The sequence below is a fragment of the Schistocerca gregaria genome, chromosome 5 (genome assembly GCF_023897955.1).
Source record: "Schistocerca gregaria isolate iqSchGreg1 chromosome 5, iqSchGreg1.2, whole genome shotgun sequence".
NCBI classification, from domain to species: domain Eukaryota; kingdom Metazoa; phylum Arthropoda; class Insecta; order Orthoptera; family Acrididae; genus Schistocerca; species Schistocerca gregaria.
The window spans coordinates 542,445,264-542,460,989 of NC_064924.1; the positions used below are offsets into that span (position 1 = coordinate 542,445,264).

General features: G+C 46.5%; 1 protein-coding gene across 2 annotated transcripts in view; it reads right to left on the reverse strand.

Moving 5' to 3' along the window:
- The window catches only part of LOC126272727 (probable cytochrome P450 6a14), a 98,896-nt gene that overhangs the window by 13,630 nt on the left and 69,540 nt on the right, over positions 1–15,726 (reverse strand). For both annotated transcript variants that reach the window (XM_049975783.1, XM_049975785.1), the window contains exon 4: positions 758–929. In XM_049975783.1, the coding sequence (XP_049831740.1) occupies positions 758–929 (172 nt within the window). The remainder of the gene's footprint in view (positions 1–757; positions 930–15,726) is intronic.

Consider the following 15,726-nt stretch of genomic DNA (forward strand, 5'->3'; position numbering starts at 1 on the left):
GTTTATACGGATTACTAATCGTCCCGGATAATTATCCTTATGGCTTCACTCCCAAATAATTGAATAAACACATTTACGTATCAGTAAATGACTCCAAAGCAGCCAACCGGTTGCAACAAAATGTGATTTTATTCAGCCTCTGACCATGCCTTCGATGGATCTTCTTCAGAAACGCTTGTGAGTAAAATTTTGCGTTGGGAAAACACCAAATACTGAAGTGATGTGATATTTGTCCAATGAAAATATGCTGTCGGCGCACATCCTTTATACATTATTAAATATGCTGGCCCCCTATGATCAGGGCTTGTCATGTAATAAAAGTTAAAATTCACAAATAAAAAGAATCAAATGAAATGTCAGGTCATGTTATGAGCTGACTACCACACATGGCCCGACACCTCAGACAACTTGCCCAGCAGCTATCCCACGTTTCCCTCCCATGCGCTAAGATGCCTCTCACCACTTTCAGCTCTACTCTTTATTCTGCCGATATTTCCGTTTGCTGTTCCACTGGAACTCTTGTTAATCGAATTATGAGTAGCTTCTCTCTAATGCTATCAGTTCCGGTTATATTTATTTTATGTTTATTTTCTCCATATGTACAGTGGTTCTGCAACAAGAACTTAAAAGTGGAGTGGAAATATTATGAGTGTTTGAGACAAGGGACATGGTTACTTCATAGCCATCTTCAATATCAATATAAAATAAAATTTTAACTTACTAGTGTTACTTCTTTCCAAACTATAGACTAACTTACTTGAACTTGCCGACTTTTGCTGATCTTCCTCAGCTACCCTCTGGTCGTCACGCAAGTTCATGAGAAGCTGCAAGAAATCCCCTCTTGATATTTTTTGAGAGTCCCGGTAGTTCATGGTGTCCTTCACCAAATTAGTGAAATATCTGTCCACGTCTAAAGGTACAGAATGGATCTAAAGTGGAAAAATAGGAAAATTAATGCTCAAAACTAGTTTACAGTCTAAAACATTGCAAAAGACTGATAGAACTGACTTGCCTTCTGAACGGAGACTTTACCAACTTATACATCACATCTATTTTTTTCTAATCATTTAAATATTTTATTAAGGAACAGGGCTTATAGCCTCCCTCAACTCTTAGGCGTTAATCTCTAAATAACGTCGGAATCTAAACAACTAGCGAGTAACCGGAATCAATGTCTCAGTGTGTTCCAATGATGGATAGCGCAGCAGCTTCGTCAATATTTCTAAAGCTGTCTAAGTAACCATCTAACTTGTGCTTTTCTCACATCTCGACGCTATTCTTAATAGTGGCCGATTACATCAACGTTACCGTGAAGCATTGTAATTCAGAACCTTACAAGTGTATGTGTCGTTCGTAGCATCAGTGGAGTAGAGTAAATGTTCTTTGACACTTGTGTAGCTGAAAAAGTGATCCTACAGTATATCAAAGTGAACATCAAGAACAACAGTAAAAGTACACATCTAGCAAAGGACACAAGTGTAAAACGTGCAAGAATTCAACGCTACCATCTGACGATGAGCCCAGGCCCGAAACTAGTAATGGTATCTTTCCAAGAAAACTAGTGGCCTGGTTGCAATATTTCCTACAGTGTAATTTACAAATATTCTGTTATTAAAACGCTGCCAACGTTTTATCAATCTCAGTTAGGCATAACAATGAACCCTTCATTCGATTCTTATAATCTCTCGAAATGTGAGTTACATATATGAGCAACCTGAGATGTTATGGCTTTGATATAATCACCTTTTTAGTTTTTAAATACATACTATCTTTTACGATGCACGAGATGAAGAAATACTCTCTTAAACGCCTTTGTTTGAAAATGTCTTTTTCTGCCTGACTGTATAGCCCTGTGCGCCAATACTCATACTCAACCTTCAAATTTGTTTCTTGAATAAAAGCTTTCATTAATCTAAACATAAACAGTTAAGTACTACATGTTACTAACAGAGTAATAGCTTAATAACCTACTCTCCTTTATGATGGAACTCTTGCCTGAACAGCGGCCAAAAATACTAACTTTGGTGCTCAGCCGACTCATTGATAAGCGATTGTCACCATATCACATCACAAACTTCTTTTGGTCGGGAACCTCTCTCTCAATACCCTTTCGACTACGGGCAATCGTTACGAACAGCCACATGTTTAACAGAGATAAATGCGAAACTGCATGCCCAGTGCATTAATCAGAGCATGCAATGTCTGCATTCGTGACAGCATGTGAAATTGCCGCCGAATTGACGTTCACCACAGCGACGTTATTTTAAGAGCCAAAGGCTCTTCTAATAGACAAAATATTAAAGAGCCTTCTCATAAAAGTCGTCTGTGGTCAACATCAGCTGGTGACCGTCACCTACAGATTTGTGGGTCGTAGGCACCCAGGAAAGAACCAAGTAGCACTGCCTGCTGCCTTTCTGGGGCGACTGAGAGGGCTGTGTCCGATAAGACTGCGTGCAACCGTCTAAACACGATCAATTCGACCTAAGAGCGTCCATAACGAGCAACAGTACAAATCTGCCAGCACCGTGGTGGCAGAAGGAGTTAGATTAATGGAGACAGGTTCTCCTGTGCAGCCTTTGACTGTCACTTGATGATCATCGTGGAAGAGTACGTCTCAAGTTATGCAGTCCCATGGGTACATAATGGTGCTAATTCAGTCATGCTTAGGGCCAGTATCAGGTAAAAATGTATACCTCTCGTCAGCTCTCGGATAACATGAGCTCTGTGCAGTTTCGGGACAGGATCTAGCCCTACAGTCGGCGTTTCGACGAGGTGTTCGTCTCTCAAAACGATAACGAGCGAGCACACCGTGACCACCTAGGCAATATCTTCCTCCAGGAGGCAGCAATAAATCGAAGGGCGTGCTAAATGGTATCTCATGACATCGACTCGAGAGAGCAGCCTTACCATTAGTTGGAACTCGCAGTGAAAGTCGCAGGAGTGATCTCCTCGCACTGGATGACCTCAACAGACCCACCACTGAAGAATCAGACAACATGTCGGAGAGTATACAAGTGTGATATAATGCACGATATTAAATGTATCAATCAGTGTCATAACCAGGGTAAATACCACTAGGGGCAAAATTCGACTTTTCATCCACAAATTTCAATGTCTTTTCACGTTTTTCTTTACTTTTTAAGGTTGCGTATTTGAGTCAGTAAAAACGAAACCCTTATGGGATCACTTTGTTGTCTGTCTGTCTGTCTACCCGACTTTAAAAGCACTTTACCTCAGGAATTGATAGGCATATGAAGTTGAAATTCAGTACTACGTACTAAGGTCCACGGTCCCTTGATGGTGTAAATCAATGAAGCTTCTAAGTCAAGTTTTAAATTTTTCGCACCTACTGTTACATCTGTTGTTGTAATTTACCACGAGACACTCAGGGTGTAAGGGGAACTTAAGCCGCAACTAATACACGTAACTTGTCCAAAAGCCAGATAGGTACGACTTAACTCAGTATCTGCTTCGGTTGGAAAGCGTTGTCCCGTTTCAAGTCTAATTGACAGCAACAGAGATGCCGCTGAATCACAATCTCCTCGGGACACATCAGAAAAGGCCAGTCATTCGTTTTACAAACAAGTGGGTTCGGTCTTGAGTTGCTGCTTTCATGACAGCTTAGAATGCAGTCAAACACCTGAAGCAATGCCTAACAAACGGCAGTCCGGTGGGGAGACAGTAGACAATGCTGAAAGGTGTGACAACGAGGGACCAGCATGAGAATGACGTGGAAGTTCCCCTGGTTAAGCACCATCCCTGCAAGCCAGGAAATTTCACGTCGTACAACGACTGGAGGGATTGGTTACACAGGGTTGATTGTTCATTGGGTGAAGCTGTATATAAAAAACCAACAACGACAAAGATGATATGATGGAAAATTCAGCACCCTAGAGGGCAGAATGGGGGAGGCCAGTAAGAAAACTGACACGCAGGAATAGCCAAAGGTGCAGACAGCTCATGGACAGAATCAGAGGTCTGTCAGCGGGTAATGAATCCGTGAGTCATTAGCCGAGGTGTAAGCAAGACAGCAATACAGAGATAATCATGCCTTCTGGAGGCATGCCAAGATACTGTAATGGCACAAAACAATAGGAGAACTTGAAGCAGAAGTCAGAGGCCAGAACTGCAACAAGGCTACACAATGGAGTCAGTCAGGGGCCGGTCAGTGACCCTCCACCTTAGTGGACGTCTGCAACTTCCGCGTCACTGCCGTCTGTGTGATGCAACCAGGTCGGCAACCAGGAAGAAATGCAGCTCGACCCACTACCAATCACGACAGCCGATCATTGCCTTCACTCCAGAGAGTTTGGTGTGACACACTGTAAGTGATCCGTGGTCCCACGAACATAGATGCTAGTATCTGACATTCAGGTCGATAGTGCAGAGCAGTCGATTGTCGAGTGCTGCAGGAGGCAGTGAGACTAGTGTAGAGTGAGCAGAAGTACTGGAGAGTGTCGATTGAGAAGTGGTACTGGAGAGACGGGCAAGAATGGTGGTCGAGTGAGTAATAAACGGTAAATTCACCAGGGTATGACAAATGAGCGCGTCCCCCTGACCGTCGTCGGGTGGACCCTCATCGATACTGATTCGCAAGTGATATGAAACCTAAAGTGACAAGTGCCGAATTACGTGTTTCGCGTCAGCGAGCAACAACCATGGATTGCAGTGAGGATTGATGTGAATGTTAACCATCATGTTATTATTGAGTTTCTCCCGGCGTATTTGATAATCAAAATATCAATGGGTGTACTGCCGGTCTACAGTGTTCAACGGGCACAATATTTCGGCGATCATACATGTCGCCATCATCAGGTGAACTGACGGACTGAGCTCGTGTGAACGTGCCGGCACGGAGATCCGTACGCTATGGCTGCTCCGGGGGAACTGGGTTCGCTCGCGGCGGCGGCCGATTTAAATTCCCTCCACCAGCGGCGCGCTCACTCCGCCGTCCGCGCCCCTCGCCACGGTCGCGCGGTGGAACAGATTGCGACGGCGTCTGAGATGACGTTGGTGTGATGGCTCTGTCCGCCGTGGTGGTCACAACCATACGTTTGCTCCTCCGAATAAAACACCTGCACTGGTGGGGAGCGCCAAAGATGACCTCGGTTTGAGGAAGGCCGGCGTGTACCAGATTCCGTGTCAATGTGGCAAGTTGTATATTGGTCAGACGGTGCGTACCGTCGAGGATCGATGCCGTGAACACCAGAGGCACACTCGACTGGTGTATCCGAGCAAGTCGGCGGCTGCTGGGCATTTTTTGTCGGAAAATCACGCTATGGAGTACGAACGCACGAGGGTTCTGGTATAGACGTCGACATACTGGGACAGCGTTGTTAGAGAGGCCATCGAAATTCGCACCAATGACGACCTCATAAACCGTGACTGTGGCGATAATCTTAGCTAGGCTTGGGAACCAGCGATTGGGTTAATCAAGAGTAAATCGAGCAAACGTATAGTTGTGACGACCACGGCGGGCAGAGCCATCACACCGACGTCATCTCAGACGCCGTCGCAATCTGTTCCACCGCGCGACCGTGGCGCGGGGCGTGGACGCCGGAGTGAGTGCGCCGCGGGCGGAGGGTATTTCAATATGCCGCCACCGCGCTCAGTCCGTCAGTTCACCTGATGATGGCGACATGTATGATCGCCGAAATATTGTGCCCGTTGGACACTGTAGACTGCCAGAACACCCGTGGATATTTTGATTATGTTAACCATCATTATTGCGTGTGAAGAGTACTTAAAAGCCACAATCAATAAAAGATATAACCGTAATTAGACATGTAAGGCGAAGGTAGCAACTGCCTCAGAATTTGTGTGTTAGTAGAACGTATATATAAGTTTGTACATCGAAACCTTGATGGTCTTTAATAATAGACAAACTTTCAATCATTAACTATTCCGTCTCAGGATAGTCGTACTTGGTTGAAATACCCCTGAAGTCACAGCAGAAAAACCGATAGCCACACACTTTCATACAATCATTAACTGTTTGGCGGCTTCGGTAAATCACACAAAACCCAATAAGGAATTTAAACGGGGGTGTTTCAAAACTAGCGTCGCGCCTTCCGCAACTGCCAACGCAAGCAGTATTTAACCACGCCCGTACCAGCTCTTCGTGGTACGACCGCCTGCCCAGTCTGTGTCCGTCTGCACCGTTGTCTGCCGCCACCGGGCCACAGAGGAGGGACCTCTGATGACCTGCTCAGCTCGTGCATCCAACACCGCTCCAGCCGCCGCCTCTTCGGAATCGCTCACCATCGCCAGAATCTAGTCAGCAGTTCGGGGTCAGATTTGGGGCAGCACTGCGACCTTCTGCTACGCCGGCCGACTTCACCCGCTGCATGCTTCGCACAGCATCCGGACCACGTGCGGTGCCCTCACCGTCGCCAAGTCAACGCTCTCCTGTCTACGCCACTGGCCTTGCCTACGCCTGCCGCACGGCGCAAAATATTACGTTAAGATGGAAACACACTTTAGTAACTCTACTAGCCGGAGGGAATAATCAAGGACTTGTTTACGTTCAAGGAGGAATGTATATGTTCAACGATGCTGCCGCTCCCCTACACAACTCACTTGTCTCACAAACCATCTACGGACAGTACCCACAGGAAGATTCTAACCCATCTTGTCAAGTGAGACCTGTTCATGTTTAACTGATTTCGACTCCCATCGCCAACTACACCTGATCTACTACACATCTTGCCAGCCGACTTTGGCCGATTACGGTTGCACCTACTGTAACATTGTGACTCCAGTTTTTGAACTTCGAGCAAGAACATCACTTTCATTCCGAAATCTGTCGTCACTTTGTGACACACTCATTTTCCGCTACATGGCCCGGCTTCTTTGCTGAGTGGTAACGTGTTTGCCTACTATGCAGCAGGCTCGGGTTCGATTCCTGTCCGGGTTGAGGATTTTCGCAGTCATGGACTTTGTGTTGTGTTGTCCTCCTGATCACCATCACCGAGGCGCATGTCACCCGTTATGGCGTCGACTGAAATAAGACTTGCATCCAGCACCCGAACTTCCCCTCTTAGGGCTCCCAGCCAACAATGCCACACGACCATTTCAGTTCCACTCCGTGTTGAATGAACATTCGCTACAGTACCATGCTCACATTTTCATCTGAGTGCATTTTCTTGCCTGACCTCAACCTTCAAATACACTCCTGGAAATGGAAAAAAGAACACATTGACACCGGTGTGTCAGACCCACCATACTTGCTCCGGACATTGCGAGAGGGCTGTACAAGCAATGATCACACGCACGGCACAGCGGACACACCAGGAACCGCGGTGTTGGCCGTCGAATGGCGCTAGCTGCGCAGCGTTTGTGCACCGCCACCGTCAGTGTCAGCCAGTTTGCCGTGGCATACGGAGCTCCATCGCAGTCTTTAACACTGGTAGCATGCCGCGACAGCGTGGACGTGAACCGTATGTGCAGTTGACGGACTTTGAGCGAGGGCGTATAGTGGGCATGCGGGAGGCCGGGTGGACGTACCGCCGAATTGCTCAACACGTGGGGCGTGAGGTCTCCACAGTACATCGATGTTGTCGCCAGTGGTCGGCGGAAGGTGCACGTGCCCGTCGACCTGGGACCGGACCGCAGCGACGCACGGATGCACGCCAAGACCGTAGGATCCTACGCAGTGCCGTAGGGGACCGCACCGCCACTTCCCAGCAAATTAGGGACACTGTTGCTCCTGGGGTATCGGCGAGGACCATTCGCAACCGTCTCCATGAAGCTGGGCTACGGTTCCGCACACCGTTAGGCCGTCTTCCGCTCACGCCCCAACATCGTGCAGCCCGCCTCCAGTGAGCGCCACAATCAGGACTGCATACGACCGAGGCACACAGGGCCAACACCCGGCATCATGGTGTGGGGAGCGATCTCCTACACTGGCCGTACACCTCTGGTGATCGTCGAGGGGACACTGAATAGTGCACGGTACATCCAAACCGTCATCGAACCCATCGTTCTACCATTCCTAGACCGGCAAGAGAACTTGCTGTTCCAACAGGACAATGCACGTCCTCATGTATCCCGTGCCACCCAACGTGCTCTAGAAGGTGTAAGTCAACTACCCTGGCCAGCAAGATCTCCGGATCTGTCCCCCATTGAGCATGTTTGGGACTGGATGAAGCGTCGTCTCACGCGGTCTGCACGTCCAGCACGAACGCTGGTCCAACTGAGGCGCCAGGTGGAAATGGCATGGCAAGCCGTTCCATAGGTCTACATCCAGCATCTCTACGATCGTCTCCATGGGAGAATAGCAGCCTGCATTGCTGCGAAAGGTGGATATACACTGTACTAGTGCCGACATTGTGCATGCTCTGTTGCCTGTGTCTATGTGCCTGTGGTTCTGTCAGTGTGATCATGTTATGTATCTGACCCCAGGAATGTGTCAATAAAGTTTTCCCTTCCTGGGACAATGAATTCACGGTATTCTTATTTCAATTTCTAGGAGTGTATTACGCTGACACCACCCGTGAAAGACAAGCATTGCAGACAACAGTCACCAAACCTATAAGTGCAAACACACTGTGTCTGCCGCCGGGGGCACACTACACGTGCAGGGCTAAGGCCGAGGGTCAGCAATCATGCAAGAAGGTAGGGGCTGAGCCGCCCAGGACGTCGCCACAAAGGTGTAGAGCACAGAGTATGAACGCTGCCGACTGTCAAGCTGCTGCTACACAAACGATGAGGGCCGGTCGACGTCTTGACCAACCTTGCATCTGCCACACGTGCTTTCATGTAAGACAGAGTCAGCCACAGCGGGTAGAACGTCACGCATTCACAGTGAGCATGCTAGGGCTGTCTCGGCACTACTCGGTACATCTCGGCTTTGCTCGGTCCTTCTCGGTATAGCGCAACATTTAATTTAGCAGTGCGATGCGACACATTCTTCTGGCATCCGGAGCAGCTTATTTTGTATGACACGACTTTCTTCAGTTCGGCAGAAAGTTGGTGTAACAGCTGTTTACGCTTCACTATTTGTTCGTGGTATCAAAAAAATTCACATTTCAAGTGACTATGTAAAAAGAGAGAATCTAGCGATCTATCATCGCAATTCTTTAAAAATGAAAGTGAGTCAGAGAGTAGGAGGACGAGAACTCTCAACGCCTATTACGTAATTGCATAATCGTCGGGTGCCACTAACTTTGTTATGAAATGGCATTACAAAACCATGCAGAAAGAATTTAAAGATTTAATTGAAGACTGAAAGAGCTAAAAATATAACGATCGATAGACAATTTGTGCGGGTTCATTGTTCTGTACATCAAAAAGCACTTTGGGTTAAATATGCAGCATGTGTCACGTGATGGAATTGGCGATGAGAATAGTAAATTCTCTAAAGACACACCCATTATTGCATCGTCAGTTGCAACTGTTTTTGGTAGATCTGAACGAAGACTATGGAGACGTTACATATTACTGCAAGAACAGTTAGTTATGTGAAAGTGGAACAAGTTTTCGATTTAAGAACCGCTATTGTTGAATTTCTGAAGGAAAACGAAAGCAAGAAAGAAATTTAGAAGATCCGAAATGGACTGCAGATCTTGCATTTTAAATTAAGTTGACTACAGACAGCCCTTAGTAAGCCATTGCAAAATCAGAAGCAACTTATTTCTGATTACATCGCGGAAGTGGATGCATTTAAAAAGAAAACCGCATTGTGGAATGGACGAGTTCCGACAGAGAACACTGTCCATTTCCCTAAGCCCATTAGCGTTAAGGAAAAGGGAAATTTATAACAATCCAGCGTGGCGATGAAAGAATTGCGGGAATACCTTTCTAAAAATTTCGAGGACTACCAATCACACATCGACTTTTGGGTTGTTTTCCGGGCCGTTTACCATTTCAGTTGAAAGTGCCCCTGTGCATCTGTAGGTGGAGCTGGTTGGTCTGCAACGTATTTGCGATTTACAAGAAAAATTCTTTAACATTAAAACTATACAAAAGTTTTACGTTTTTTTATTTGCCAAAAATTTCCACGTCCCCATCATGAGGTAGAAAACGTGATATCAATGTTTCGACAAACATACACTCCTGGAAATGGAAAAAAGAACACATTGACACCGGTGTGTCAGACCCACCATACTTGCTCCGGACACTGCGAGAGGGCTGTACAAGCAATGATCACACGCACGGCACAGCGGACACACCAGGAACCGCGGTGTTGGCCGTCGAATGGCGCTAGCTGCGCAGCATTTGTGCACCGCCGCCGTCAGTGTCAGCCAGTTTGCCGTGGCATACGGAGCTCCATCGCAGTCTTTAACACTGGTAGCATGCCGCGACAGCGTGGACGTGAACCGTATGTGCAGTTGACGGACTTTGAGCGAGGGCGTATAGTGGGCATGCGGGAGGCCGGGTGGACGTACCGCCGAATTGCTCAACACGTGGGGCGTGAGGTCTCCACAGTACATCGATGTTGTCGCCAGTGGTCGGTGGAAGGTGCACGTGCCCGTCAACCTGGGACCGGACCGCAGCGACGCACGGATGCACGCCAAGACCGTAGGATCCTACGCAGTGCCGTAGGGGACCGCACCGCCACTTCCCAGCAAATTAGGGACACTGTTGCTCCTGGGGTATCGGCGAGGACCATTCGCAACCGTCTCCATGAAGCTGGGCTACGGTCCCGCACACCGTTAGGCCATCTTCCGCTCACGCTCCAACATCGTGCAGCCCGCCTCCAGTGGTGTCGCGACAGGCGTGAAAGGAGATACGAATGGAGACATGTCGTCTTCAGCGATGAGAGTCGCTTCTGCCTTGGTGCCAATGATGGTCGTATGCGTGTTTGGCGCCGTGCAGGTGAGCGCCACAATCAGGACTGCATACGACCGAGGCACACAGGGCCAACACCCGGCATCATGGTGTGGGGAGCGATCTCCTACATCGGCCGTACACCTCTGGTGATCGTCGAGAGGACACTGAATAGTGCACGGTACATCCAAACCGTCATCGAACCCATCGTTCTACCATTCCTAGACCGGCAAGGGAACTTGCTGTTCCAACAGGACAATGCACGTCCGCATGTATCCCGTGCCACCCAACGTGCTCTAGAAGGTGTAAGTCAACTATCCTGGCCAGCAAGATCTCCGGATCTGTCCCCCATTGAGCATGTTTGGGACTGGATGAAGCGTCGTCTCACGCGGTCTGCATGTCCAGCACGAACGCTGGTCCAACTGAGGCGCCAGGTGGAAATGGCATGGCAAGCCGTTCCATAGAACTACATCCAGCATCTCTACGATCGTCTCCATGGGAGAATAGTAGCCTGCATTGCTGCGAAAGGTGGATATACACTGTACTAGTGCCGACATTGTGCATGCTCTGTTACCTGTGTCTATGTGCCTGTGGTTCTGTCAGTGTGATCATGTTATGTATCTGACCCCAGGAATGTGTCAATAAAGTTTCCGCTTCCTGGGACAATGAATTCACGGTGTTGTTATTTCAATTTCCAGGAGTGTATATGTGATAAAGGCTTTTTCCGATTATGAAATTAAAGAAATCACGATTATGTGGAAACCTGAGTGACAAAGATCGGTGAAACCGTCTTATTCTGTTTGTAGGACAACAGTTTGTGCCAGATATGAATGTTATTATGTCTCAGAGAGCTAAAAATAATCAAATAATACAATAAATTTCTTTTGTTTGTGGTCTATATTGTTGAGTAACATGAAATATGAAACAAAGCTGCATGCCACAAGCGTCACTTTTGCATTTCCTCCCCCATCTCTCTATCTTTCCCCTTCTTCTGGCTCAGACAACCTGTCGTTGTACAGGGAGAAGGATGTAGTCGTGCGAGAGAGATGCATGTGCGCGAACGCCTCACGTAAGCTGAATTGTGCACGAAAGCTGAGTTCGTGGCCGTCCCTGATGTAAAACTAACTCCAGCGAGTGATGAGACGAGATAATTAATTCCCTCCTCCCTCCCTATTGCGCCGGCCGTTGTGGTCGAGCGGTTCTAGGCGCTTCAGTCTGGAACCACGCGGCTGCGAATCCTGCCTCGAACTTGGGTGTGTGTGATGTCCTTAGGCTAGTTAGGTTTAAGTAGGTCTAAGTCTAGGGGACTGATGACATCAGATGTTAAGGTCCATATTTCTTAGAGCCATTTAAACTCTTCCTCTCTTGCACAATTACTAAGTCGTGACTGCACCCAGTGAAATCGGCTCTGACAATAATGTTTGTATTTATGATCTTATAACAAGAGATGTAAATATTTAATGTATTAAGCTTTCAATTTGTTATTTTTTCACAGTGACCTTACACATCATTTCTCAATCAATTTCAGTTCATCAAATTTTAGGGCTCAGTATGGAGTGATTTGCAAATTAATTTCTATGATTCAGTCAGTTTTAATTTACTGCACTATACGTAAAAGAATCAATGACGGAAATAAAAGAAATGTTCGAGAGTGAGATTAAAATTCAGTGTGGGGAAATATCAGTAATAAGATTCGCTGCTGATTTGTTATCCTCAGTGAAAGTGTAGAAGAATCTAACGAGTACAGAATATAGATTGGGGGTAAATCGAAGAAAGACGAAAGTAATGAAGAGTAGCAAAAACGAGTTTAGCTATAAACTTAACATCAGATTTATTGGCCATGAAGTAAAGGAAATTAATAATCCTGCTGCCTTGGGACCGTACTGAAACGCAGCAGATGAAGCAGGTAGAAGATAAAAAGCCGACTAAGTACACACATAGAGAGCATTCCCAGCCTAAATAAATCTACTAGTCAAACACAGGCCTTAATTTGACGAAGAAACTTCTGAGAATGTACGTTCGAAGCACAATATTGTATGATAGTGAGTGACGATGATGGAAAAACTGAAAAAGAAGATAACCAAATAGTTTGAGATGTTGTGCTACAGTAGTATGTTAAAGATTAGGTGGACCAATAAAATGATGAGTGAGGAGATTCTCCGAAGAATAGGCGATGGAAGGAATGAATGGAAAACACTGACAAGAAGAAGCAGGGTGATAGGAAATGTTTTAAGACACCAGGGAATAACTTTCATGATACCAGAGAGAGCTTTAGAGGATAAAACTGTAGGAGATGACAAGATTGGAATACATCTAACAAATAATTAACGACATAGGGTGCAAGTGGTGCTTTGCGATGGAGATGTTGGCTCAAGAGAGGAATTTGTGGTGGGGCGCGTCAAACCAGTCACAAGGTTTACGACAAAAAAATTAACAATCAACTATAGGAGTGCTTCTGGTTTTGACAGTTTGATGGAATCGTGGCTTGATAGCAGCATTCTGCAGGCCAAACTTTTTTGCGTACAGTTGTCCACCATCCACATCACAACTGTCAACTTTGGCAAAACTGTCATTTAGTCTACACGTCCATTCTGTCAGCGTTGTAGCACAGCCTCCTGTATCGAGAAGAGATTAGGGTTTGAGTATGTGTCGTTCAATAAGGAGATCTTTTCACTCATTTGTACACTTTTCCGCCTCCTTCAGCTAATCCTTCCTCCTTTCCTCCTACTTTTCTTCTTATTATTGTTTATAATTGTTATTACGCCTGCTCCTGTATACGTATTGCACAGATTAGATTACTACGAAGATAGCCGGCCGGAGTGGTCGAGCGGTTCTAGGCGCTACGGTCTGGAACCGCGCGACGCGCGACCGCTACGGTCGCAGGTTCGAATCCTGCCTCGGGCATGGATGGGTGTGATGTCCTTAGGTTATAGCTAGGTTTAAGTAGTTCTAAGTTCTAGGGGACCGATGACCTCAGAAGTTAAGTCCCATTGTGCTCAGAGCCATTACTACGAAGATAACACTGATGGCTCCGCTCCAGGTCCTCGCGTTGTTGAAGGCAAGCTAAAGGAGTTATCGATATAGTTCGTTATCACGCCATATCCTTCAGCAGCAGTTCAGTTGGCAATCCTAAGGGCTTCGAAAGAGGTAGCCAAGTAAACAGCCAGGTAAAGTAAGCGCAGCGCCGTCGAGAGAATAGTAGCAGATCACAGCACGATATGATCTGTCAATTTAGCCGAGCGTTCAGTTACATGCTCTGTATGACGTCAGCGGCCTTAATCATTCCACCGTCGTGCGGCATTTGCTTGCAATGAGGAAGGTTCAAAAATCGGATGTATGGACACCGCATGCTCTAAGCCGAAATCACAGAAATAAGTGGTTGGCCTTATTTGCATCTCTGCTAGCTCGTCATGAATTGGTTCGTTAATGACAACGACCATTCCTATCCTCTACGATTACTGATGACGAGAAGTGGTGTCTCAACATTAATGAAAAGAAAGGAATGGTTGACACCAAACAAAGCAGCAAGTTCCCATACAAAGGCCTGCTTGCATCCACAAAAGATCATGTTATATGTCTGATGGAGCAGTGACGGTAGGTGTACTGAACTGCTTTCCCGAGGTGTAACGATCACTGCCGATATTTATTTTCAAGAACTGAGACGTCTCTTAGACGCAATCCAAATACAACCAGGAAGATTGCGCGCAGTGATGTTGCTCCACGACAAAGCCCGCCCGCATTCAGCTAGACTGACAAAAATCGTTGTACAGGGGTTGGGTTGGGAAGTCAATCCGCACCCACCTTATTCACCTGATCTTGCACCCTCAGATTTTCACCTTTACATCTTTTCTATCGATCTACCTACTTACTTTCCCGATGAAAATGCGCTCTGAACATGGCTCGACGACTTCTTCGCTTCAAAACTATGTGATTTCTACCGTCGCGGGATCAAAAAGTTACCCCAGCGTTGGCAGACTGTTGTAAATAGTGAAGGAGAATATGTTATTAATGATTAAACTCTCTCTTATTGTATCTGTTCTGTTTATTAACCTTATATAAAAACGATACAGTCTTACATACCAACCAGTAATTAAAGTTCCACTTTCGAAACATTGTAAAATAAGAACCACTGCTCTGACTGTCGTCAAATTTGAACAGAATATTATCGGAGAAGAGGAAAGCGTAATGGAAATAAAAAATATTTAACGAAAATTTTTACCACTAGATGGCGCGGTAAGCGGCAGAATAACCAGAATAAGAGACGCAAGTTACACGGTTCTTCCTGTTTGCGTCTGGGATGTCCGACTTGACTGTCTCAATGGAGGATCGAATGCTGCTGGCAAAACTCTTGTACAAGAACGGTGACTGTGCGCCACCGCCAGCCGTTGTGGCCGAGCGGGTCTAGGCGCTACAGTCTGGAACTGCGCGACTGCTATGTTCGCAGGTTCGAATCCTGTCTCGCGCATGGATGTGTGTGATGTCCTTAGGTTAGTTAGGTTTAAGTAGTTCTAAGTTCTAGGGGACTGATGACCTCAAATGTTAAGTACCACAGAGCTCAGAGCCATTTGAACCATTTTTTGTGCGCCACCAGCTCTTCAGAGGTTAAGGACACTCACGGTTGTGAAAAAAAGGCGTTGCTTCCTTGTTTGCCAAGGGTTTGAAGAAAATTATTACGAAATATGACACGACAGGTTCTTTTCAGGTGCAATGTGGCAAAGGGAAGAAAACAATTGATCCGACTTTAGTACAACACGTTGCCGCAGCAATACAGGAGAGGTCAAGCGGTGGGTTGAAACACCCCCGATTATATTTTTGTATTGGGTTTTATGTAATTTACCGAAGCCGTCAAACAATTAATTATTATGATTATATGACCGTGTGCTTAATGGATGAAAGGCCATCGGTTTTTCTGCTGTCGTTTCGGGGGTACTTCAACCGAGTGCGACTGTTTTGCAA